This window comes from Chenopodium album, chromosome 16 (assembly GCF_948465745.1).
Source record: "Chenopodium album chromosome 16, dcCheAlbu1.1, whole genome shotgun sequence".
NCBI classification, from domain to species: Eukaryota; Viridiplantae; Streptophyta; class Magnoliopsida; order Caryophyllales; family Amaranthaceae; genus Chenopodium; species Chenopodium album.
The window spans coordinates 5,965,457-5,989,797 of NC_137849.1; the positions used below are offsets into that span (position 1 = coordinate 5,965,457).

The window sequence follows — 24,341 nt, forward strand, 5'->3', positions numbered from 1 at the left end:
ACTGTGGCTCCTCCCGCTCTTCACTCACTTTCTCTCTCTCTCCTTCTTCCCTTTCAAACCTTCCTTCAACCCTTTTTATTGAGTATCAAATACAACCCACCCACTTTTCTCACTTTCTCTCTCCTCTTTCTCTCTCTTCCCCCCATTTTCTCTCTTCAAATCTTTTTGAATGATCCAATTCTTCTAAACCCTAATCATAATTAATTTTTTTTAATTTTTTCAACTTTCATCACTTTTTATTTTCTCTGTAAATTTTGAAACTCTTCTGGGGTTTTCTTCAAGCTTCTGTTCTGTGTGTCTCATTCTCCTTTAAGTAAGATAACTTACTCAATCTGTAATTTTTATCATTTTTTTTTCTGGGTTTTTATTTTTAAGATTACCCACATTGTTGTTTTTTGTTATGTACTGGGGGAAATTTTCCGGGTTTTCTGCTGATTTTTGGTGAAATTTTCGGAAATTTTGTGGTAGATCTGTTTGTTTTATGGTTTTTTTTTGAAAAATTTGTATACCCTTTTCTTCAATTTTATGATTTTGATGTATTTTTCTTACTTGTTACCCTTTTTATTCCAGTGCAATGATTTTTCTGGGTTTTTTTTTTCATTTTTTTGGGAAAATTGTTGTTTTATTTCGTTGAAAATCGGATGAACAGGCTAAATTTTGTTCCTTGTTTGCCCAATTTTGAATTTTGAATTTGGGTTTGAGCTGATTTTTTAATTAAGAATTTTTTTTGTTTGATTTTTTTAGTGAGTGATATAGGGTTTTGAGGGTTTTAAGGTTCCTCAACTTTTCAGTCAACTAAATTTGTTTTTAGCAAATTCCCAGATTTTGTTGGGGTTTATTTTAATTTACTTATGTTGGAAACCTTTGTTGCCTTTGATGATTTCAACTTTTTTTTTTTTTAAATAAAAAAATTTCTCTGATGCTTAATGAAATCAATGGATCATCGAGTGAAAAGTTGTGTACTTCTGATTACATCCGATTTCATATGTTTAGCATCCGATTCGTGGTTGTTTTCGAATGGATTTGTTCTGTGGTACATTTGTATGGTGATATTGTTCATTTACTTACTCCATTGGCTAACAAAACATGGTTGTACAAGACTGGAATACATGGGACTTGATTGTGCCTCTTGATATCCATTACTCTTGATAATTCGGGTTTGATATACACGGTCGAAGAGTGTTAGTAACTCAACTCATATCTTAGCCATAGATTTGACTGATAGTTAAGGAAATGTGGATATAAATGAGAGATAAGACAAGATGATGAGTTCTTATCAAGGAACACCCACATTTTCCATGGATGTTGTCTTGAAAGAAAAGTTTGAATGGAAGGATTGATATAATATGGTGTATGTTAGTCTTGGATTTAAGAGAAGGTTGAATGGCTAATTCCCTTTTACTGCCATTGTTTTTAAGTGGGGCGAGGGCGGGGGTGAGGGTTGGGGTAGAGATTGACCGGGTCAGGGTTTTCACTACCAATTGTTCATTGATTGATCCTAAAAACATTGTGAGAACTGAGAACCTTGTCAACCATATTAATAGGGTTTAAGGATTCTTGATAATCTCTGTTTTTAGAAATTAAGGCCACCAAGACAGTAGAGGGTTGTGATATTATGGAACCTAACTCAGATTCGGGCACTAAGGTCATCAAGGCGGGAGAGGGTTGCGAAATTTACTGAACTTGATCTTAGATTTAAGGACTATGCTTATTTTGTGCACCCATTTCAAATGCCAATGTTCTATAGTTAGTTGTGAACTTGTGATCACTTTAAAATTTTTGAATTTTTTTCCTGACAATATGTTGACATCTTCTAATTGTGTATATGTTAAATTCTGAATCCTTTTATCACTCTTTTAATAGAGCACTTTATTTTACAAGCATTTGTGGCATGGAGTTGCTGATTGAGTTTTTATGTGCAGAATTTGAGACTGAGGCATACAGTGCTCTTCTACTTGGTTGATATGAACAAAGAAAATATATCCTCGACCAAAGTAGAAGAGCCTACTCTTCGTGTAACAAGAGCACGGGCTAAAGCTCTTGGTACATCAGGAAGGTTGAACCAGAAACCTCCATTGCCCGAACAGAGTAGAGTTCTTAGAGCAAATTCTAAGAGATTAGCATCGGATGAAAACAATTCGGCAGCTCCAGCTTCCGGTGTTCAAAAGAAGAGAAGAGCCACACTTACAGATGTTACTAATGTGCTTTGTGACAAATCATTTACGGGCTGCTTCACTGCTGGGAAATTTCAGGCAAGAATTCGTGATTTCTTTCTAACTGACAAGTCTATGATATGTTTTGTGAATTTCCATTGTATTCATGCCTACTTATTCATGTCATATTAAGAAATTTATACAACTAATTGCAAGTGGAAGCTACTAAATTAAACTTTCCTAATACGTGTAAAATTCGTATTACCAATAGTTCTCTTTTGGGTCACAGTTATTTGAAAGAACATTTACTCCGTATTCTCTATAGCCCTGAAATTTTTCCTCTTTTTTCATTTACTAGAAGCCGGAGAAGAAAGTTCCCTTCAGAAAGAGTGTTAAGGTCACCCCAGCTGTCTCAGAAACAGCTCATAATCATGGTGATTCAAATGACAGAATTGCTGAAGATATATCAAAATTGACAGTAGCACCCCTAGAGGTTGCTCCACTGGCGAAGAAAATGATAGCTAGTGATACTTCAAACTTAGACGGGGAACATCATAAGCGAACAAAATTGGAACATGGCTTACCGATCAACCTTACTCCCTGTGAAACAAGAGAGAGACCTGTAATTACTCAGACACTTCAAGAAGGTTTGTATTCTGCTCCCTATTTGCTACTTTGCTAGCACTCTTTGTAATAAATATAAGTGTTGATGCATATGATGCGATCTGAATTTAGAGTATTCTTCTTCAAGGTTATTCAGTACAAGCAGTAGAAAACACGAAGCATATGACTTGAATTTTTATCCTCTGATATGCCATGTAGGTTGTAGCTTAACGGTACATTGTAAGATCAGTACATTGCATATGTTCATTGTTCATTTCAGACACTAATTTTTCTGTAGCTTCCTCATCCGTAGAGTTAGATTCTTAGCCTTCTGTACATCTTTGAAGTTTGTTGAATTATTGGTTTCTATCAATTATGAACTTATGACTTGTGATTCGTATTAACATCATTTCATGGTATGTTTTATTTGGAAAGTATGGATTCTATTGAGAATTTTAGTAAAGAAAATTTGGTAGTAATGTTCATGTAATTGAAGAATTATTAGTGTCACATTGACGATATGTTAGTTACAGAATAAGTACATAAAGTATGCAGGCTCCATGATAAAGTATACTGTTGCACATACTATGTAAATTACTTTCATAATTTCATTTTCACAACGAATGTAGAAAGCCTGACACTTTTTGGTTTTTGACACAGAGGACAGACTTCATGACAAACCTGGAACCTCCAAGCATCCAAATGTAATAGATATTGATTGGAACGTAAAGGATCCTCTTATGTGCAGCCTTTATGTTTCAGATATATATGAGAACAAACGTGTTACAGAGGTATGTTTGCATCTATATAAATATTGTTTGCATTTGAAGTACATGCTTGTAACAGGGGTGGGGATCTCATTTTGATATAGCCAATCTGTTTTCGGCTCTAAAGCTGTTGTAAATTGTTATGGTCATTGTAGTGTGTCTAATAGAAGAAGAAGCTTTTCTTGCCATGTTAGACTCTTTTGTTGAGAATCAGATTCTTGTCTGATCTAAGTTGGTCTGGTAGAATTTGCTTTCTCGCTATTAGATGTTTCTTATTCGTGTTATGTTTTTTTTTTTTTCCTCAATCCTGCAGCTTAATCAAAGGCTTTCAGTTGACTATATGGAGAAGGTGCAACATGATATCACTCCAAGCATGAGAGGAATTCTCGTTGATTGGCTTGTGGAGGTTAGTGTATGTGTCTACCATCTTGAGAAGCTATTTTTGGTTAACATTGATATGTGAACTTGAATAAATAAAAATCATTATCTAGGACTATAAGATGACACATGTGAAGTATTATGTGAGAGACTGAGTGGTACAAATATTGCTTGCACACTACAAACCAGGCTTGAATTATCAATTTCTGTTTTGACAATTAGGCTATGTATCTAACTATCCAATTATCCTTGTAATGAATCAAGATTATTATTTTTATCGTCTAGTAAACAATGCTAAACTGCTCAAGTTTCTCAATAGGTGAATCAGGGATTAAGCCGAGTTTTTCTTATGAGTTTGCGCCTTTAGCTGATCTTAACTCCACGACCATTATGCCATCCTTTAAATGTTCCTACTTTCTTTTTCTTCTTTTTGAGATGTTCTAAATGTTAATTAATGTACAATTATCTACTTATCGTCAATTTCCTTCTATGCCTATCAGTTGATTTCAGTTCAGCGGTTTGATATCTATTTAGAAGTATTATAAATTCACTACACTCTGCTATTTTAGCCATAAAAATACTAATCTTGTATGAAGAATGTTTATTGTGAGTTTGTGACAAAGGGAGTTTCATATCACTCATAAAGTCACAAGTCATAATATTGTTTTAACTAGTATCTTAATATAACATATTAACATGTGCACTTATCAATTGAAGACTATGAAAAAACTTCCTCTGTCAGTAACTTTGTTAAATTTTGGGGAATTGCATTTTATTTTGCATGTTTGAATTTTCTCGTGCACACCTTAATTGTTCTAATCTTTTGTTTGTGATTTATCTTAGGTCTCTGAAGAGTACAAATTGGTCCCTGACACTCTTTACCTGACTGTGAATCTCATTGATCGTTATCTTTCTGGAATTTACATTGAAAAGCAAAAATTGCAGTTGCTTGGAGTAACCTGCATGTTGATTGCCTCGTAAGTGGTTATTTGTGCATGCTTAAGGAATATAATGCTAGATCTTAGACTATGATAACAAATTAACAATAATTACTGCCTTCGTCTAAAACTAGCTAATTAATTCTATATTGTGCTAATTCTTATGTTGATAATTGCAGAAAGTACGAAGAAATGAATGCCCCACAAGTTGAAGAATTTTGCTACATCACAGCAAACACTTATGCCAGAGAAGAGGTCAGTTTTTCTCTTTTATATACATGAGCGTCACTGCTGAACTCAATTCTGATATTTGAAGTCTGATTTTTATTATTTTTTACACACTACACATTCTATTTGCAAGTGAATGGTTTGTTTATGTTCCTTTTGAATTATCAAGATTTCTTAATTGAAGTTTGATTTATAGGTATTGAATATGGAGAGGAAAGTTCTGAACTTTCTCTGCTTTCAACTGTCTGTTCCCACCATAAAAACATTTTTGAGGTTTGTACGTCTTCCTTACATCATCTCTTTATGTTATCTTGACCTATTGAAAATTATAATTAATAATTATCCATGCCTACTTCTACAGGAGATATATCCATGCAGCTCAAGCTACGTATAAGGTACATCTTAATCATGAGCAGTAATTTATCATAACCTGTATACATGACTGGAGATTAAGCTAGTAGTATAATATTGCGTCGACTAAAGCTGTCATCATTTTTCATCATTATTCATTTGTGCAAGTGCACTTGCTCAGAAGCTAAAACTCACAAAATCCATTTTCAAATTTGCAGGATCGTTTGGCAGACTTAGAGTACTTGGCAAATTACCTAGCAGAATTGACTCTTGTAGAATACAGCTTTCTCAGATTCCTCCCCTCACTCATTGCTGCATCTGCAGTATTCCTTGCCAGATGGACACTTGATCAATCTGATCATCCATGGGTTAGTGATTTATTTCCTTGTCTTTCCGAGTTTGTTTTTGATAGATATCATTTACCCTGCTAACTTTCTGTGTAACCTGTGCATTATCTTTTTTAGAATCCAACTTTAGAGCACTATACTAGCTATAAGTCCACGGAGCTCAAAGTTACAGTAACTGCCATGCAAGATCTGCAATTAAACACCATTAATTGCACGCTGAACGCAATTCGTGAGAAGTACAGACATGAAAAGGTAATTCACATATCAAAGTTTTTATTGATTTATTTGATTACTTTTCTACGTGCTCAAACAGTTTGGTTAGATCAGATTTGGGACAATTGATCTAAATTTCTGTGTTTCAACCTCAAGTGCATTTTTGTGCCATCGTCTGGTGGGGAAATTTTCATTGAGGTTTTGTTGGTCTTTTATTGGTTGGGTCAGGTTGAGCTCTCAAATGAGGTGCATTTTTGTGATATTTCAATCTGCCAAGTTCATATCTGTTAAACTTGATTATAGGGATTAACTAGATTTGAAATTTTCAAATAAAACTTTTAGTGGGTTGGGTGCTTCTCAATTTGGTTCAAGTAAGGCTGTATTAATAGGCCTACTTATGAAACGGTGCATGTCATAACCTCACAGTTAATCTATCATTACATGATACCTTCAACCTATATCTTCTAACAGAAAAATTTGATGGTTGCAGTTCAATTGTGTGGCAAATCTGTTATCTCCTGAATCAGTTCAGTCCCTTTTCTGAAGTTCAAAATGTAGCTGCGATCCAATCTTGTACAAGCTGAGTTAAGATAATTATTCGTTGACATCTTGAGAACGGCTGATCTCCCTAACCACAGCCATCTCTCCAGCTTTTTCCCTCCCTTATCTTCATGTTAAAATTCTTTCATTTTTGTTGTAACGTCCAATGTCGTTAAGTTTAGTTCTGGCTCTCTCAGAACTATTGTTAAATTTAGGCACCTAAGGCATTAACTTACATATTTGGAAATGCCCTTACAGGAGCTGTCTTTTTTTTTTTTTTTTTTTTTTTTTTTAACCTTCTAGGTTTCAGGAGCACCCTAGAATTGCTTAGGGGTTGCTATAAATGTGAACATCTGTAACTAAACCTGAAATTAGTATATTCTAAAATAAAGCATCACTTTTATACATTGTATTCTATCTGTTGAACTGAATGTGTTACAATTTGCACTATATGAGGAACCATCATTTTAAAGGTTCATACTTGAAGGTTATAGTCGAGTAATGTATTAGCTGTGGCTAGTCGATAGGCCTAGCGCACCTGAACCGCCTTGGTTAAGCTTTGCAAGCCATTGTGACACTGTAATTTAGCTGCTTGACCTGGATTGCACCATGAGCAGCTTTCAGCTTTGGACCAGTTTTTCAGAAAAAAATAAATTATTTTTCAGGCACACTTTTGAATATTGGGAGCCAAGTGCTGAACTGAATATTGAAAGCTCAACAACTTTCTGACAATAATCAGCCCCCCTTTCTCTAATGTTTCTTAAGAATCTCAACCACTCAAATCACTCATTCTCCTACTACATTCAAGGAAACAATAGCTACAATAATTCCTACTTTGGTTGGTTGTTGCACATAGTCCCTAATTTTGCCAGTTTGCTGAAAATAATATCACTATCTCGTTAAAAGAAATGGATGTCAACTATGTTAGTTGATTTTTGAAGTCTTAAGGATGGTATTCACTTAAAATCAAATCACGTTTACATCATTTGTTCTTTATGGCTTTACAATTTTATCACTTGGAATGAATCTCGTACACTCCCAACACTACTTTTTTAGTTTAATAAAAGTTTGATAATTTACTTGGTTTTCTCTCTTATTCTCCGAATTTCCTTTCTGGTATGAAATAATAAAGATGAACGGAAGCGCACCTCTTGTGATAAGTTCATAAACGCTCACAACATTTCTCCTGACCTATTGTATTTATTGCATAGGTATATAAAAGCTAGTAAAGTTTTAACTAAATATACCCATGTAATTTTTGTATAAATGCGTTCATTTGATTTTTTTGTTTCAGATAATATAATCTCTCGTACTCCCTCATATTTCTCAACACTTTTCTCATTTTTGACCATTCCTTCCTCATCATAAAATCTTTTCTCTTCACAATTTTGATCCACTCAACCACTCCACTCTCAATTTCTCAACCAAAATTTTATCCATCTTTGTCACATGACTTTTGCAACTTCAAGGCCTCACTTAGTCACCTGTAGCCCTCACGCCTATCATTGTCTAGCCTATTTCTTATTAAGGTTTTATTTTGTGTGGCTACAATAAACAAAGCAGTCATTAGAATGATGCTCCATTCATTATTGCCAACTAGGAGTCAAAAATTAACCTTTATTGTCAAAGCTTGTTCTGACACCTATGTATCTGATGGCTCATTTGATAGGCGGTAATAGATGAATGAAGCTAAAAGAGTGAAGAAAATCTCATGTTGATATCCATGGTTTAATGGCTATGCAACTATTTTCCTTACAAAAATTATTCCCTATTTTTTTTATTCTTTAAGTGTGACTTTTATAATCAACTTATAAAAACTTTGACCATAAAATCATATCATGTGAAAATTTGTTAGATTTAACTTGAACACATTTTCAAAATATTATTATTGTTTCAAAAATTTGTATTTATATCTTACTAAATATATTCAAGGTCAAAGATGTGTAATGGAAACCATAAATATTGGGTCTCGGTCATTCATCTTGTTGGGTCGCACCCACACCACAACTCCACATTAGTATGATATTGTCCTCTTTGGGCTTAGCTCACACTCACCAAGTCGCATTGGATACTATGTTTGTCCCAGCCGAACCATCGACTCTGATACCACTTATTGGGCCTAGGTCATCTACCTTGTTAGGCCGCACTCACACCACAATTCCACATTAGTGTATGTTAATGAGGACTTGAGGTATGTTGTCACTTATAATCCTTCCATTGGGACTTGGATTGCCTATCCCAACAGTAAATTATAACATAAATAATAGAAATAGGGAGCATAATATTTAAAATTATGCATTGATAAGTGTAAAAGTCAAAATGTTGATTCTCACATATTCAAACTATCATCCCTTACCACACTAATAAGAATTGCAGAAATTATGTAGAGTGATAAAAAAAGATATATGGAAAAAGATAATCAAGGGTAGAAAAGCATTAGTATGAACATATGAATATGTTGCCTTATTTTAGTTTGTTCGCTCAATCAAACTTGCTATCAATGCCAATTTATGGGAAGCTAAGTTGTTTAATAAATAAATAAATAAATAGAAATCGCGAACCAGTTTTTAAAACTTATTATTGAAAATAAATTAGCTCTACCAAGATATAACTTGGCAAAAATAGTATTAAAATACGGATAAAATAAACAATAAAAGAATTAGAACAAGTTCTAGCATTGAACCGAAAAAAAAAAAAGAAAAAGAAAAAGAAAAGGAATAAGTTCAAACAATTTGCCAACAATAAGGAATTTGGGACATGTTGTAGCCAAAATTAATGTAGCTTGAAAGCTTATGTGAAATTCCAAGTTACAAATTATATTAGCTAGCCATTGAAAATGCTTTCATATGAACCTATTTAATTCATCATTCTTATATTATGTATTGTTACAATTTTTATTTTATTTTATTTTTTAATTATGTGATAGGGGGGATAGAAAAAGATTATAATGGAGTGTTACAGTAATAGACATATGGAGTGCAACTAGGCGCATAGTTGCTATTTGTTTGGAATGCATAGAGGAGGGCTAATTGGTAAATTCACTTAATTTTTGTGCTTTTTAATTGCTACGGTGGTATTTTTAATGTACTATTATATATGTATTTTATACTACTAGTGTATACTGTATAATTTATTTTAGTAGTACTATTTATAACCATTATAGATAACACTGGTATAATATTTGTACCACTAAAAGAAAAAAAAATCACTATTATTTTGTTTTATAACTTCTATTTACTTGCAGGGCCGTAGCATGGCCAGGGCAGGTGGGGCGACCGCCCTGGGCCCCCGAACCAAAAGCCCAACTTCTGTTTAAGAAAAGGCCCCAAAATAATTATGTATAAAAAAAATAAAAAATAAAAAGAAAAACTAAGGAAGAAGCGTGAGTTTCAGAAATTCAATCTCCATATTTTTCGTTGTTCAACCTTCTTCCTCCCTAATTTTTCTCCCAAAATATTCACTTTCCTAAGTGAATTTGATTTATCCAAAAAAAAAAAAAAAACTGCCATAAATTTAATTTTATCCCCTTTTGTTGGTAAATTTATTTTTCAATATGTATCTCAATCCAATTTTCGGTCAGATTAATCCCTTCTTCTACATAATTATGATAAACGGTAATTTTATCCTTCAATTTTCAAAGGAAATTTATATATAATTCTCTTTGTAAACTCTACTTTATTCATCTAAATCTTTTCTTTCTATTAAGTTTTCATCTGTACCATTGGGGGAAAAATATTAAGTCATTGATTGGTGTTGTCTACTTGTCTGGTTGAATTGGTTGTTTAATTCAATTAATTGTGCTAATTGGCTAATTGCTTCGACTCGTTTGACGAGAGCTACGGCCTACGAGTTCATCATTCAATGCTACGGAGTACTGGAGTAGTTTGCTAAGGTAATTTCTTATCTAACTTTTTAATTTTGTACTTTTTCATTCTTAAATCATAATGTAATTATGTAATTTTATTTTTATTTGGTTAATTTTACTAATTTTTTTTTGTTTCAATTGTTTTGTATTTTTCAGATTTGATTACTTGAAATAACATTTGTTTGGAGTGCAAATTGAGCGTACTAAGTCTTTTGTTCAATTGCTTCAATAATCAGGTGTTTTTGTTCTATTCTATACTTATTAATTTATTATTGGTTTTGTTTGAAAGAATGTTGCCCAGAAAATATTTATCTGGTAATGATAAGAGGAAAAGAAGAAAACGGACAGAAGAGTTAAGAGAATCTCTTAAGGGTTCCATTGACAATTTTTTTACTAAAGTAGTACAAGTAGAAGAGTCTTCTAATGAATTGGGTGAAGATGAAAATCATGAACAATTCAATGAGAATATAAATAATGAAAATATTGATAATGAGGCAAATGAGCCTAATGAGGATGCGACTAATATGAATGAACAAACGAATGTACCAAATACATCCGATGTTAATGATGTTGGCAATGATCAAGTAGTCCCTCCTTTAGATATTTATGATCCTAAAAATTAGGGTAATCTTGACATTAAAGGAAGGGATATTTTGATAGAAAAAGGACCTATTAGAGATTTGAACCTTGTGTTTCCAATTGATAACAAATTAAGGCATTTTTCATATGCTTATTATACTAAGAAGTTACTAAAAACCTACTTGAGATCTTCAATGTCACAAGAAAGGTTGAATGGTTTAGCTACTTTATGTATTGAAAAAAATATATTAGAACATATCAATGTAGAAACTATTATTAGTGACTTTGCTTCTAGAAAGGCTCGTAGAAATATTTTCATATGAACGCTTAGGCTTTGATTTCAATGTTTTATCTATAGGAAATTTGATATTTTGATGTTATTAAAGATTATTATGCGTAATAAAACATGTATTTTTTTGCCCACCCAAATTTTATTTTATTTTAAAATTCTATATGTGAATTAGGGCCCCAATTTTTGTCTTCGCCCCGGGCCACCGAAATTTCTGAAACGGCCCTGTTTACTTGTCATGTAAATAGCAACTATGCGCCAATACCACGTATATTCCATACTACTTCGTATATTACTATGAATTTGTTTTGATAATTGTGATGTATATACATGCCAAAGAAAGAAAAAAGATGCGTGAATGTTAAATTTGTCAAAAAGAAGAAAGTAAACTAACAGTTCATCAAATTTAAGGAGATACTTTTGCTTTTATATAGTTGTGCGCAAAATTGATCATTAAAATAAATAAATAAATAAATAAATAAATAAATAAATAAAAGACAATATCTTCCAGATTACATAGGTAAAATAAATTATAAAAAGAAGACAGATTGAGGCTGTAAATTATGAACATACAGTACATATTACTTTCTGAACATTATCTATACAAGTTTAGCCGTTTGTGTTTGTGTTTGTGTTTGTGAGATAGATGGATAACATTTTTTGTCTATCTCAATAAAGTCCTAAGATCCATATTGGCTTTGAATTATAATGGTACATTTTGTAATTTACAAAAAATATTTCGATGTTGATGTTGTGTATATGTAGTCGGTTTACAAAGTTTAAGTACTTCGTAAAAAATTTTACGTAAAAATTTTTAAACTTATATTCAACCAAACAACCACTACGATTGTTACTCTTGTAAAGTTGTAAGTAATAGATGATCAACTTATTTTGCATTTTCATCTTAGTTGGGGACTAAACGTTTTTAATTTTCACCTTTTGAGACTTGAACTTTTTTCTTTCACCATTTGGGACCTAAGAAAGAATTTTAATTGAAAATTTTAACTATGTTTAAGCAGTGGGGCTCACTAATTATTTTAGGTTCTAATTTATTTGCAAAAGATAATTTTTATTGGTTTTCTTAAAAAAAATAAAATAAAATTGAGTAATGTGTTTTTACCCGAAAAAATAAAAATAAGGTGTCTTTTGTTGATTTGTTCTCCCTTTCCCCCAAAAAAAAAAAAAAAAAAAAACACTAAAGCTTCAAAGGCTATTTTAGTTCAGATCATTTGCGGCTTTTCAAGCATCTTAACACAATTTCTCTATGAATCTTGTACAACTTTTTTACTTCAAATTTTGTTTTTCCTCATAATTTATTACTGGGTTTAGGGCTTATTTTTAATAGAATTTTATGGGTATTCATGAATAATTATGATGTTTAATTGATGTTTAGTGTTGTTATAGTGTTGAATTTATTTGTTTGTCCTTGTATTTTAGAAATTTTAATTTCAATTTGGGGTCAATTTAGGGCCTATTCTCTTCAGCTTATTTTTTGTTCAGTTCAGTTCAGCTCCAATAAGTTCAGTTCAGTTCTTAATTTCCTTCTCTCATAAAATATTCAATTCAGTTCAATTCAGCTTCAATAAATTCAGTTCAGTTCAGTAAATCAGAACATGCCCTTAAAATTTTTAACAATACTAGTAGAATTACAAGTACAATGTTTGGTAAGATAACATCCACAATTCCACACCACTACCATCTCTTCCTGCCATTTCCATGTAGCAAAAGTGAAATAGGTAACAAAGAAGCAACGGAAGGTTGAAAATTAGGCAACTAGTTTACTGGGTTATTTATCGAGGGTTTTTTTTTTTTTTTTTTTTTTTTTTTGGGAGTTTTAAAGTAGATGTTCACGATTCTAATTTGCTGGGAATTAGTGAACATTTTTTTTAACTCCAATTAATTCTTAGGTTGGTTAGTAAGTTTCTTAGATGAGTTAAATTGCTTACGAATTAACCACAGGTCCCAAATGATGAAAGAAAAAAATTCAAGTCCCAAATGGTGAAAAGTAAAAAAGTTTCGTCCCTAATTGTTACCCTAACTCGTTAAACAAGAGACAAGTTTTGTGTGATATGTATAACCAATTAAACATGGTTTCTAGGCAACGATATCCGAAATCTAGGTTCGAAATTCATCTACCTCGGCTGAAAAGAAATAGGAATAGAGAGAAGTTCACCCATCATGTAAATTTCATGGAAACAAAGGAGGCTTTTTACAATTGCTAGGAAATGGGCGAACCCTTTCTTACTACTAACTTGGCAGGGGAGCAAAACCCAATTAGCCAATCAGTTACAGAAGACGACATCAAAGCGAAAGAAGCATCACAAGAAGATCAAAAACAAGTTACAACAACAGACCTATTCACTCGACAATCCGTATAAAAAAAATGCCCAAGCGAAATTAGGCCTTTACACCTCTCATACATTCCTTCTGGTTCTCCCCCCAAACTAGACAACACTCTCAACCTCATATGAAGAAAGCATGGGGTCAAAAACAAGTAGAAAGAGAACCAAACTACAAAGTACAGATTTAAGTTTACGTACTAACAGGCAACTGAAGGCGCAGATGTTGTTACCATAACAGCAATATTTCCCGTTATCGGCTGTAGACGGGTAGCAGCATCCTCTAGGCGCTCCCAATTCACTTTCCGTTGTTCTGCAATCAAGGACAGTTTTGCCTCATCCTCCCTATATTGCATCTGACACTCAAGAAAGAGCGGCTCATCCATTTCCTGGAAGATTTTTCTGACGTTCAAGGTTAGGTTGAGCACTGCTTGGTTCCAGTGGTTTTGAGCATTCCTCTCCAGAGCTGGGAAGATTATAGGAAGGATCACTCCACGGTTGTGTCCAATCAAGTTGAGAATTTGATCATTGTTCCATAGAAACAGTGCCCTTTCAGCCACCTGAAGTGATTAAGATGGAGCATTATATTCTTGGTAATTTCCTCTTTCCAATGTCATATTCAAAAGAACCCCGAAGAACCACAATATTACACAAATAAACAATAAAAACCAGTAAGGGTATAATACAGTATACAGTTAGCTAGGTGAAAAACTGAACACTATGTGAAAAGTCTGCGATGTCCTTAACTTTTCCCTCTCTCGGACTATCAGTCTCTCTTTTCTTACCAAGAGCAAATTTGTAAAGATGGCCTATTAGATATCTAACTTGTTTATACTTTTTCATAGTTAAACTCCATAACTCATACAAAGTACATTGTATTGAACTATATATATTCAGCAAAAAGGACTGGCAGCCATGAATCTGAATAACAACAGCTGTTGCAGGAGACATATTGGCCAGCAGAACAGTTCTCTCATCTAGTCATCTGTTTATGAAACGCCTTTGACAGCTTTGAGTTTCTTCCAAAAGGGAAACATGGGATTAAAAGTGAATAAGAGCATATTCTTTGAATGTAAAGCATACTTCCAATAGATGAGACCAAATCTAAGACAGGACAAACCACTGCAGATCTAGAAGGATAAGCACTTTGGTAGGGTAGGGAGGCTATCCTTCAACATACTTTTCTTTTTCTGAATTTATCCAGCATTATTTCCGAGTTCAATGAATTTAGAGCATCACATTAAAATTTCTCAACTAATTGAAGTACGATAGTATACTGGTTGTAAATTGGATATGTCAGACTGTCAGTGATGTTGGATCAAAGTTCTTAAAGTCTTATAGTTGAATAAAATGCCATACTAAATTGATTATGCAAGCTGCATCATAGAACAATTAGCTCAGTCAAAAATTGGAAGGGCTTAGGGGGGGAGGGGGATACTAGCTTTGAGTATGACATATTAGCAAACACAGACAGCAAATCACCTAAGCAGCTTGAAAGAAGCTATAGCAAATCAATGCAACTTCTTGCAGTAACCATAGCCGAAATTCTAAAGTCTTGATTTTTTCTTCCCGGACAAGATACCACAGTTATATTAATCCTTAATGTAAAGAAGACCTCTCTAGTCCATAAAAAGTTGAAATCACCAAAGAGCAGAAAAGAAGGGGTTTGGAAAAACTTTGATGTTAACTTATACAACTCCTGAACCACATATACATGCCCTTTCGATTGCTATCTGCAGCTGAGCATAGCCAGCAAGATTCGCAAACAGTAGGTCACACATCCGACAGACAACAGAATCAAACACACGTATTCCATAGTTCCTTACGTAGCAAAACAAATTTCAAGTATACTGAATATTAAAGGGAGGAGGTGGAGGGGAAGGAAAATCAATTTGGGAGAAATATCTAACATATCCTCTAGCTATGCTTCAAAGTGCACAAATAAAATAAGCTAAGGATGTAAATATGCTACCTGAAAGTGATAGCTGTTGATACAACACGCAATCCGCGAAAACAATGGGATCATAACCTTCTGAAATTCAAGCATGTTGGTAGATTCTAATATTTCTTCCAACTCACCCAAGAACATCACTTCCTTCTGGCTGTTTGTAATTGGCCAGTACTTCAACAAACCTTTTATCACGGTGCTCGTTAGCTTCGGCTCCTTATCTATGAACTGTGTAATGCAGTAAGACAGCTGCTGAAAGTAGACACCTAAAGATTTTGGTTTATGCAGAGGAATCAAAGCTCTCCACAAAAATATCTTGTGCTCCTCTTTCAAGGGCAAGGCAAACCCACTAATAACACTCCCAAAGATTTCCAACAGTTCTGCAATTCCATTATGTTTCTCGGTCTCAAACACAAACCGGTAGAATATATTGCTCATCGCCTTCCGAATATATGGTCTATGGACCATAAATTTACCATATACCCTATGCAGGATAGTCTTTAGACATTCTCTTTCCCTAGGATCCTCGGAATCGAAGAGATCAAGCAGCTTCACTATGAATGAGTGGTCTATGTATTTCTTTGCTACTTTTGCATCAAGCGATGGCGAAGTAATAAACTTAAGCAACAAATCATACACAATCTGCAGGTGTGTCCAAGAAGGATCAAACATGGGTTCATCATCATCATTCTCAGCACCACCTCCACCAGACCTATAATTCGGTGGGAAGACCCGAAACAGATTAACAGAACACATTCTACTCATAGCAAAGATAGCAGGCTCGGGGAACTTAGAAGGCGGCCCCGAGGCAACAAAATCAACGAGTTCAATCAGTGTTTGCCGCTTAATGTCCTTCTCTGAAGTGTTCTTACTAGGGTCATAGAAGTCGAAAGTCACACAGCAAAGATTCAACTTACTTAGGAACAAGTTCATCTTCTCCGAATTCGGAATATCCTTGAAAGACACAAGGGGCTCAATCCCCGCAACCACACTAGTCGGGAACACAGCCGACGACGTGCGCTTCGTGGCATTCGCTTTGCCCGGAGCAGCATTGCCGTTCTGTGCCCGAGCAGTGCCATTGCCAGAACCATTCATATTGGTGTTCAACATAAGATCCCCATTATCAGATTTGAAGGATTTCCTAGGAATCTTGCTAAGAATTTGCTTTAACATGATGAACTTTTCAACTGAATTTCATGTAAAATTCAATCAAAACACTTCAAACCCACATCCCATAAAGAACCCCCAAGATCATAGATCCCCATTAAAGACTACAAATCAAAAATACTAAACAACACACACAAAAAACCCAAAATTTAACAAGAAAACATAAAAATTGTACAAAAATACAGTGCTAAACCATAGAACAAATCAGATCTTTATAACATCAGAACATACAACAATAAAGCTAGAAGTTGCTAAAATTACCAAAATTAAACCAAATTAATCAACAAAAAGGTGAAAAATATGGTAAAAAAAAGTCAGATCTGAATGAAAGAAATTTGAATTAAAGCTACCCTAACCCACCTTAATCTCCCTCTTTTTTTTCGTTTCAAATTCAAAAAATTAGGCTTCAATTTCACAATCACAACAATTAGAAATCCCCAATTCGAAAAACAATTATTCAAAAAAAAAAAAAAGACCCACAAAAATTTGAGCTCCAAATTTAGAAATACAACCAAATTAAGAAAATAAAGAGAAAGATCAGCGTTACCCAGAATCTGAAAATCGAACCTAAGAGCTTGAGTAGTTAATAAAGATCCATCAATGGAGCTCAAATTGAAGAAAAAGGGTAATCTTTAATGGTGGTTTTGTTGAAGAGTAGCTTTCAAAAAACACAAAAAATTGTTAAAAAAATCAGTTTTTTTTTTTTTTCAAAAAGGAAGAAGGTGGTGTAGTAGCTGGGTTTTTGTTTGGATCCTATATGAAAATTTAACCTGATTAAACCAAACAAAGAATGAATTTTTTTGTGAATAATTTATAAATTTTTTTGGGGATGAATAATTTGAGGAAAGTAAGAGATGTATTTCTCTCTGTCTTTCTATGTTCCTCTTTTTTGTTTGATTTTCTCTCTCCTCTTTGTTTTGAGGAGGTGATGTGGGGTGTGTCTCGATTAGGTTTTTTTTTTTTTTTTTTTTTTTTTGACAGCTCAGAAACAAGGAGCCTACTCCCTGCTCTTGTTATGAGAAAGAGTAACTAAAATACAGTGAAAGTAAGGAAACAGGTCGTTGATCTTTTTCTTTGTCATCCTATCACCTTGGATGCTTATATGATCGCTTCCCAACCATTTGATAATCTTTTTCTCTGCACTCTCAATCCGCAAATGCCACTGCTTTAGTCTTCTAGCATCCTGCAAACCATTCAGAACTGCCTGAAGTAAGCCACATTCCTTGTTTCGCTGCTCCTGATATGCTTCCCCTTGCTTCAGAGTGACATCTGCAGTCTTCAACACCCAGAACCACCTTCTATCCTTACCTCTTCTTTTTGTTTGATGGATACTCAGGGTAGTAGTGCTGCAATGTCCTCTCCCTGAAACCAATTGCAATTCTTCATTATGCTGCACCAAATTCCTGTCAATGTTTTCATGGTTTCTCTCAAAGCCCGGGGGTTCACAAGGTTGTTCCTCTGAGTGAGTCTTCTTGTTTGGTTGCTTCCCCAAGCTATTGCAGTGGAAAAGCAACTTTCTGTCCATCCTTTTGATAGCAGTCCAAGGATTTGCCTTGTTGTTGTTGAAAATTTTGTTGTTCCTATCCTCCCAGATGCTCTCCAGACCTGCCAGAAAGAGCTGATACCCTTCCCCTAGCTCCCTCCCTGGATCACTCAAAATATTCAGCCAGTTATAAATCCATTCTGCAATAGGGATATGATCTTGTTTTTGAACATTAATGCCAAGCCTGCAGCCCTTCCATATATGGCTAGCAAAAATGCAGTCCCTGAAAAGATGTTCCATGGTTTCTAACTGAGGAATGCTGTTAATTTCAGATTCACTACATAAGACACAGCTATGAGACACACCCAAGCCTCTCCTTCTTCTCTCACTGCCAACTGGAAGTGCATTATTTAGAATTTTCCACAAGAAGACTTTCTGCTTTGGTGTGCCTTCCTTCTTCCAGAACTTTCTCCGATCAATGTTGTTTTTTATTCTTTTTCTCAAGTTTCTTTCTCCTTTTTCTTGTTAACTATCTTCAAAAATAATTTTGTAGCCACTTTTGACAGAGTACAAGCCCCCCCTGTCATCTTTCCATACAATTAAGTCTTCATAGCCAGGATCCAGGACTCTGTAAACCACTCTTTACAGACCTCCAGATTCCAATCTCCATTTCCTGTCCTGAGTTTTGCAACACAGTCATTATTTGAACATCCTTGGTATCTCCATTCTGGAGTTGCACCTTGAACCCAGGGATGGTGAATTTTTGCATAGCACCCATCACCTATGGACCAGGCACAACCTCTCTTTAAAACTTGCAGACCCCATTTGATACCATTCCAACCCCACGAACCCATAGTCTTCCTGTTCCATGATTCTTCGAAAAGAGAGAGGCTATTAATGCCATACTTAGCACTGAAGACCTTGCTAATTAGGGACTCCCTATCATGAATTATACGCCACCCCTGCTTAGCTAGCAAGGCCTGATTGAAGAACCTAGCATCTAGAATACCCAAGCCGCCTTTATCTTTAGTCTTGGTAATGTGAGACCATCCTTTCCGGTAAACACCCTTCCCATTTTTACTTCCGAGCCACCAAAATCTTGCTACAGCACTGTTAATTCTCTTTAGAATGTTGAGAGGGCACTTAAAAGCAGAGAGGACATAGGTTCCCAAATTTGAAAGCACTGACTTTATCAAAGGCAGTCTACCAGCATTAGAAAGGAACAGAGAATTCCAGGCATTCAATTTCTCTTTCACTTTGTCAACCAATTTATTGAAAATCTGCTGTTTAGAAGTTCCAAAATCTGCAGGGATACCCAGGTAAACACCAAAGCCATTGCTTCTATTTATTCCCAGAAGAGCACCTTGTCTGCTAATTGCATGCTCATCTGAGTTAGGACTTGCCAAAAATACAGACTTATCCTTACTAATAACCTGGCCAGAAGCTTTACAGTAAGACTCCAGCACCTCCTTTAAAGCTAGAATATTTCTGTCATTTCCTTGCAAGAAAAATGCTGAGTCATCAGCAAAGAAAAGGTGACTGATCTTTGGTGCAGAGCGCGCAACACTAATCCCAGTAATGTGGCCCTTGTCTTCCTCATTTCTAATCATTCCTGAGAGACATTCCATGCAAAGAATAAAAAGGTACGGGGAGAGAGTCCCATTTGATCCTGTCGTATGCTTTGCTCATATCTGTTTTGACTGCTATCTTTCCTTTGACTCCTTTGTTTGTCTTCCTAATATTCTCTAGTAGTTCATGAGCTAGCAGAATATTGTCAGAAATTGCCCTTTCGGGAATAAAGGTATTTTGAAATTGGCTCACCAAACCACCAATCACCTTCCTCAATCTATTAGTAATACACTTTGAAATTATCTTATAAATAACATTACATAAACCGATGGGTCTTAATTTGTCCATTGAGTCAGGATTGTCATTTTTAGGAATCAAGGCAATATTTGTTTTATTTAGTTCACGCAAAATATTACCTGATCTTAGGCATGAGAGAACAGCATCAGTTACATCATCTTGCACCCAATCCCAGTTTTTTTGATAAAACCCAGCAGGGATGCCATCAGGGCCTGGGGACTTCCACGGTTTCATGGCAAAAAGGGCGTCCTTGACCTCTCTCCTTGTGTAAGGCTTAGAGAGAATGTCCCTTTGATCCTCAGTTAGGGTCACTCTGATAGCATTTGTAACCTGATCAATCTCCAGACCCCTGGTAGAAGTGCACTCAGAAGAGTTACAGCCATACAAATTTCTGAAGTAAGTCCCAGCAACCTGAGCAATTTCCTGCTCATCTGTAATCCAGTTGCCTTGCTCATCCTTTATTGCCTCCATCTTGTTTCTTGCTTTCCTGCCTTTCACGAAATTAAAGAAAAACCTTGAGCAAGTGTCGCCCGCGTAATCCCAATTGATTTTTGCTCGCTGCCTCCAGAAAGTAGCCACATTCTGCGAGTATTCATGTAATTGTTTACTCACTCTTTTAAAGTCCTCTTCCTTGCCTTCATTTTCTAGCAGCAACTGTGCTTCAAGTAAATCCTTATCAAACTTATCCCACTCTCCATTCCAATCTTCCCTCTTATCTAAAGCCCATCTTTTTATCACCTGTTTAGCCAAGTTTGTTTTCTTTACCAATTTTTTCATAGTTGAGCCATTTTGGTGTGAGTACCAGCTATTTTGAGCAGCTTCAATGCATTCAGAATAATTTAGACTCCATTGTTCTAGCTTGTAAGTGGTTCGTTTTTTCTTAGCTAGTGGCATTGTGTGTAACAAATTGGTGCATGATCAGAAATTTGGATTGGCTGGTGTTTGATGAGGGCGTGTGGGAAGGAAGTATGCCAAGGAGTGTTAGCATAACCTTTATCAAGCCTTTCGAGAACCAAGTCCTCTCCTTCCCTACCATTTGACCAAGTATATCTAGGTCCTTCATAGATTAAGTCATGAAGATCATTTAAATCTTTCCAGTCATTGAAACAATTGCTCCCCCTAATGTTACTAGAGTTAGCTCCTGTCTTATCCGAGTTTGAATCTACTTGGTTGAAGTCCCCAACAATGACAGTTGGGAGCTTTAGCAGTGGGTTTGTCCAAGAGTTAAGACAATCCCAAACATCTTTCCTAAGGGAGGTGCAAGGTTCCCCATACACCAAAATCAATCTCCATTTTCCATTCAAAATATCGTTAACATCGACTACAAGGAAATTGATACAAGCAAAAACTACCTCTAGCAAATCCTTTTTTTTCCAACCTAACCAAAGACCACCACTTAACCCTATCGGGTTGACACCTTTGAAGAAATTAAAACCTAGACCTCTAAGACGATTAAAAACTAAATCCGACTAATTTTAGTTTCCGAGAGAAAAATAAAGTCTGGCTCAAAAGACCCAACAAGTCTTCTAAGTTTGGGAATTATCGGGGTTGTTGGGATTTTGATGCCCCGACAATTCCAAAGTAGGCCTATCACTGAGGAGGAGGTGATTGATTTGGGTCAACCACCGCAAGCCCATCATCTGCAAAACGTAAGACAACATTAGCTTCGAATTCAAAGTTGCTAGCAAGCCTAGGCCCAGTACGAGACGAGGAAGGCCCTGCTCCTGTAACTATGCCTTTCCCTTTTTTTTCTTTTTCTTATCATTAAAGAATCAGCATCATCCTCCTCTTCATCTATAAATTGGATGGATACCAAATCTAGGTTAGAGATTGCTTTTCTCTTCAAGGGGCAGTTTTCTAGCTTGTAACGCCTCTTCTCCTTCCTCTTCTTGAACCTCCTGCTTTTCACTAATCTTCCTCTCCTGTCTCTTTCTCCCCATCTTGAGAAGAACATATCTCCATCCGACATGGTTTCTACAGGTGACGCCAATTGTACTCCCCTGTTCCCAGCGATTTCTACTTCCAATTGCTCAATCCTAGGATACGATCGAGCTAATTGCTCCTGCTGTGCTTCGACACTTCTGAATTCCAATTGATCTTCTTCATGACAATATGTTTATTTATTTATTTTTGCTATTATATATCATGTTTAATTAATTTTTTTATTATTATCGAATTTTTTTGAGTTTGATCAGTGTATTATTTGGAATGAATTATATGTTCTTTACATTATAACTTATGTTCTTTTAACATATGTTATTTTGAATTTTGAAATTTATTTTGAATTATATGTTCTTTACATTATAACTTATGTTCTTTTATTTTGAATTTTGAAATTTATCTTGAAAATGAAATTTACTTATAACTTATGTTTTTTTGAGTTTGATCAGTGTATTATCTTTGGTAAATTCTGTTAATGTGTAATTTTTCATGAAATTTTAATAATGTTTTTTATCACATTCTTTTTGTAATGTTTTCATGTTCTTTAGTTAATGTTCTTTTTGTAATGTTTTTATCACATTCTTTTTGTAATGTTTTCATGTATTTTTTCAAACATAAACATGTTCTTTTTCAAACATTCGAATGTTCTTTTTCAAACAACTGAATGTTCTTTCTGTCCTTTTTTTTATTATTTGACCGAGTGCACCATGCGCATGATGTACCTTGGTGCACAGATCATGCATTAAATTTCACATTGAATCCAAATTTTTGGTTATTTTGGATATAAGTCATCATTGGATTAAACTTGTTCTAGGTAAATTAAGTTTGTTTTAAGTTGCAATTTAACTTTAATTAATCTAAGCTGATTTGTAAAAAATAAATGTCGTAAACGGGCAATTTACATTAGTGAGGGTAAATAGACAATTAAAGCTAAGGGTCATATAACTGTGCAAACATTATTATTAATAAGAGTCATCTAATTTTTTTTCTATGTGTATGATGACCGCACACTATTATTCTAAATAGTTTTCTTAAGTAGTTTTTTTTAAGAAAAACAATTATCATTAATGAGGGTAAATAAATAATTTAAAAAGTATAATTGTTCAAACACTATTCATAAGAATTATCTCAAACTTTATATTAGGTAGGGATATTGAGCATACAATTCACTTTTGCAACATCAACACGCCAGCTTGCCTCAACTCTCTCATTAGGCTTAATTGTAGCTACATATAAGTTGATAGGTCACCTCACTCATATCGGTTCACCACATTTCATTAACTTAAATCATTAACTACCTTAAATTGCAACGGGGAGGAGGAATTTTATTATCAACAGTGATTCCTTGAATGAATCTAATAGTTGTCTTAATTGTCACCATTAAAACCATTTTAGCTCCTTGTTATAAGAAAGTTTTACTATAATTGTAAAGTTTTTATTACAATACTTTTCATTTAATGATTTTTTCCTCACTATCCTGCTTCCAGTGTCAATTTTATTTAAAATTACATGCGATCGTATGAATATCATACGAGATCGGTGGGCCCCGAAAGAAAGTGATAACAAGAGACTCTAATTGGGCAATCAAAGGAACATTATTACTCGCATTAAATATAGGTCTCGTACTTTGTAATTATAGTTGTGTATTTGATTGCCCTTAAAAAAAAAAGTATTTGATTGAATTTAATGTCAGGGAGAAAATTTTTCCTTAAGTGTTAGAATTGTAACAAAACTTCACTTTGGGTACATGAATGAAATTTACTTGATTCCATTTTGTACTTAAGGTTTATAAATTTACTCTACTTTGGGTACAACCGTACAAGAAAGTCTTAATGCCTAATTGAGAGACATTTTACCCAATGTCTCATTGGGTATTATGTTATAAAAAAGACAAAAATATATGATTGAAATTAAAGATAAAGGACAAGAGAATTAGGTTGTTGATGTGTATAAATTACTGTTAGTAAAGGAAGAGTGAGCAAAAAAGTGACTTGAACCGCAACACTTTGTATGATAGTCATTTGGTAAGTTCCTTCGTAGTTGGTCACTAGGAATCCTTTCTTTCAATACCCAACTCATTAAAACACCATTAGTTTTTTAAAATTATCACAATGCTGATACATCACACGTTACTACTTTCTTTCCAAAAAGAAAAATCAAAAGACCTTTTATTTATAACTTTAGAAGTATCTTTTGGTATCTATTTATCTTTGAGAAACAACAAAAGTTGCAGTTCTGCATATTTGGATTTATTTCTTGGAATTTGTTGGGGCATTTTTTTTTTATTGTGATTTTAAAGAATTTTCCTATATGTTTTTATATACTCTGTATATCATATACTACTTA

The 24,341-nt window shown here is 34.4% G+C and overlaps 4 protein-coding genes across 5 annotated transcripts in view; 2 read left to right on the top strand and 2 right to left on the bottom strand.

The window, feature by feature from the left end:
- Positions 1 to 6,921, top strand: LOC145584778 (cyclin-A2-2-like). Of its 2 annotated transcripts, none has more exons than XM_081641572.1 (12): positions 1 to 313; positions 1,923 to 2,252; positions 2,512 to 2,800; positions 3,417 to 3,547; positions 3,837 to 3,935; positions 4,745 to 4,878; positions 5,019 to 5,094; positions 5,264 to 5,340; positions 5,429 to 5,462; positions 5,637 to 5,786; positions 5,883 to 6,017; positions 6,469 to 6,921. In XM_081641572.1, the coding sequence occupies exons 2-12, from the start codon at positions 1,965 to 1,967 to the stop codon at positions 6,520 to 6,522; spliced, it is 1,467 nt and encodes a 488-aa protein (XP_081497698.1). In that variant the 5' UTR covers positions 1 to 313; positions 1,923 to 1,964; the 3' UTR covers positions 6,523 to 6,921. The 2 variants fall into 2 exon arrangements, with proteins under 2 accessions (XP_081497698.1, XP_081497699.1); XM_081641573.1 differs by having other exon boundaries at positions 3,837 to 3,929.
- A 6,488-nt stretch (positions 6,922 to 13,409) lies between these two features.
- Positions 13,410 to 17,644, bottom strand: LOC145586178 (serine/threonine protein phosphatase 2A 57 kDa regulatory subunit B' kappa isoform-like). The gene is made up of 2 exons (XM_081642938.1): positions 15,563 to 17,644; positions 13,410 to 14,150 (listed from the first exon to the last, which is right to left on the bottom strand). The coding sequence occupies exons 1-2, from the start codon at positions 16,709 to 16,711 to the stop codon at positions 13,791 to 13,793; spliced, it is 1,509 nt and encodes a 502-aa protein (XP_081499064.1). The 5' UTR covers positions 16,712 to 17,644; the 3' UTR covers positions 13,410 to 13,790.
- A 1,143-nt stretch (positions 17,645 to 18,787) lies between these two features.
- LOC145583812 (uncharacterized) lies at positions 18,788 to 22,023 on the bottom strand. The gene is made up of 4 exons (XM_081640781.1): positions 21,786 to 22,023; positions 21,046 to 21,375; positions 20,174 to 20,938; positions 18,788 to 19,800 (listed from the first exon to the last, which is right to left on the bottom strand). Exons 1-4 carry the CDS (start codon positions 22,021 to 22,023, stop codon positions 18,788 to 18,790), a joined length of 2,346 nt encoding a protein of 781 aa, XP_081496907.1.
- Positions 22,024 to 22,089: 66 nt separating this feature from the next.
- Positions 22,090 to 24,341, top strand: part of LOC145586188 (calcium-transporting ATPase 4, plasma membrane-type-like) — a 197,860-nt gene continuing 195,608 nt past the window's right edge. Inside the window, exon 1 of the mRNA XM_081642958.1 lies at positions 22,090 to 22,093. The gene's annotated coding sequence lies outside the window, so the exon portion shown is untranslated. The remainder of the gene's footprint in view (positions 22,094 to 24,341) is intronic.

Bases quoted from the DNA above. Each gene is read 5' to 3' on its own strand.
- LOC145584778 (XM_081641572.1), top strand. From the start codon at position 1,965: ATGAACAAAGAAAATATATCCTCGACCAAAGTAGAAGAGCCTACTCTT. The intron at 3,936-4,744 runs GTATGTGTCTAC...GATTTATCTTAG, and splicing joins ATTGGCTTGTGGAGGTTAGT to GTCTCTGAAGAGTACAAATT. The intron at 5,341-5,428 runs GTTTGTACGTCT...CTACTTCTACAG, and splicing joins ACCATAAAAACATTTTTGAG to GAGATATATCCATGCAGCTC.
- LOC145583812 (XM_081640781.1), bottom strand. From the start codon at position 22,023: ATGTCGGATGGAGATATGTTCTTCTCAAGATGGGGAGAAAGAGACAGG. The intron at 20,939-21,045 runs GTTATGCTAACA...CAATGCCACTAG, and splicing joins TCTCGAAAGGCTTGATAAAG to CTAAGAAAAAACGAACCACT. The intron at 19,801-20,173 runs GTAATATTTTGC...AATGTCTCTCAG, and splicing joins TCTCTCATGCCTAAGATCAG to GAATGATTAGAAATGAGGAA.
- LOC145586178 (XM_081642938.1), bottom strand. From the start codon at position 16,711: ATGTTAAAGCAAATTCTTAGCAAGATTCCTAGGAAATCCTTCAAATCT. The intron at 14,151-15,562 runs GTAGCATATTTA...TAATCACTTCAG, and splicing joins TCAACAGCTATCACTTTCAG to GTGGCTGAAAGGGCACTGTT.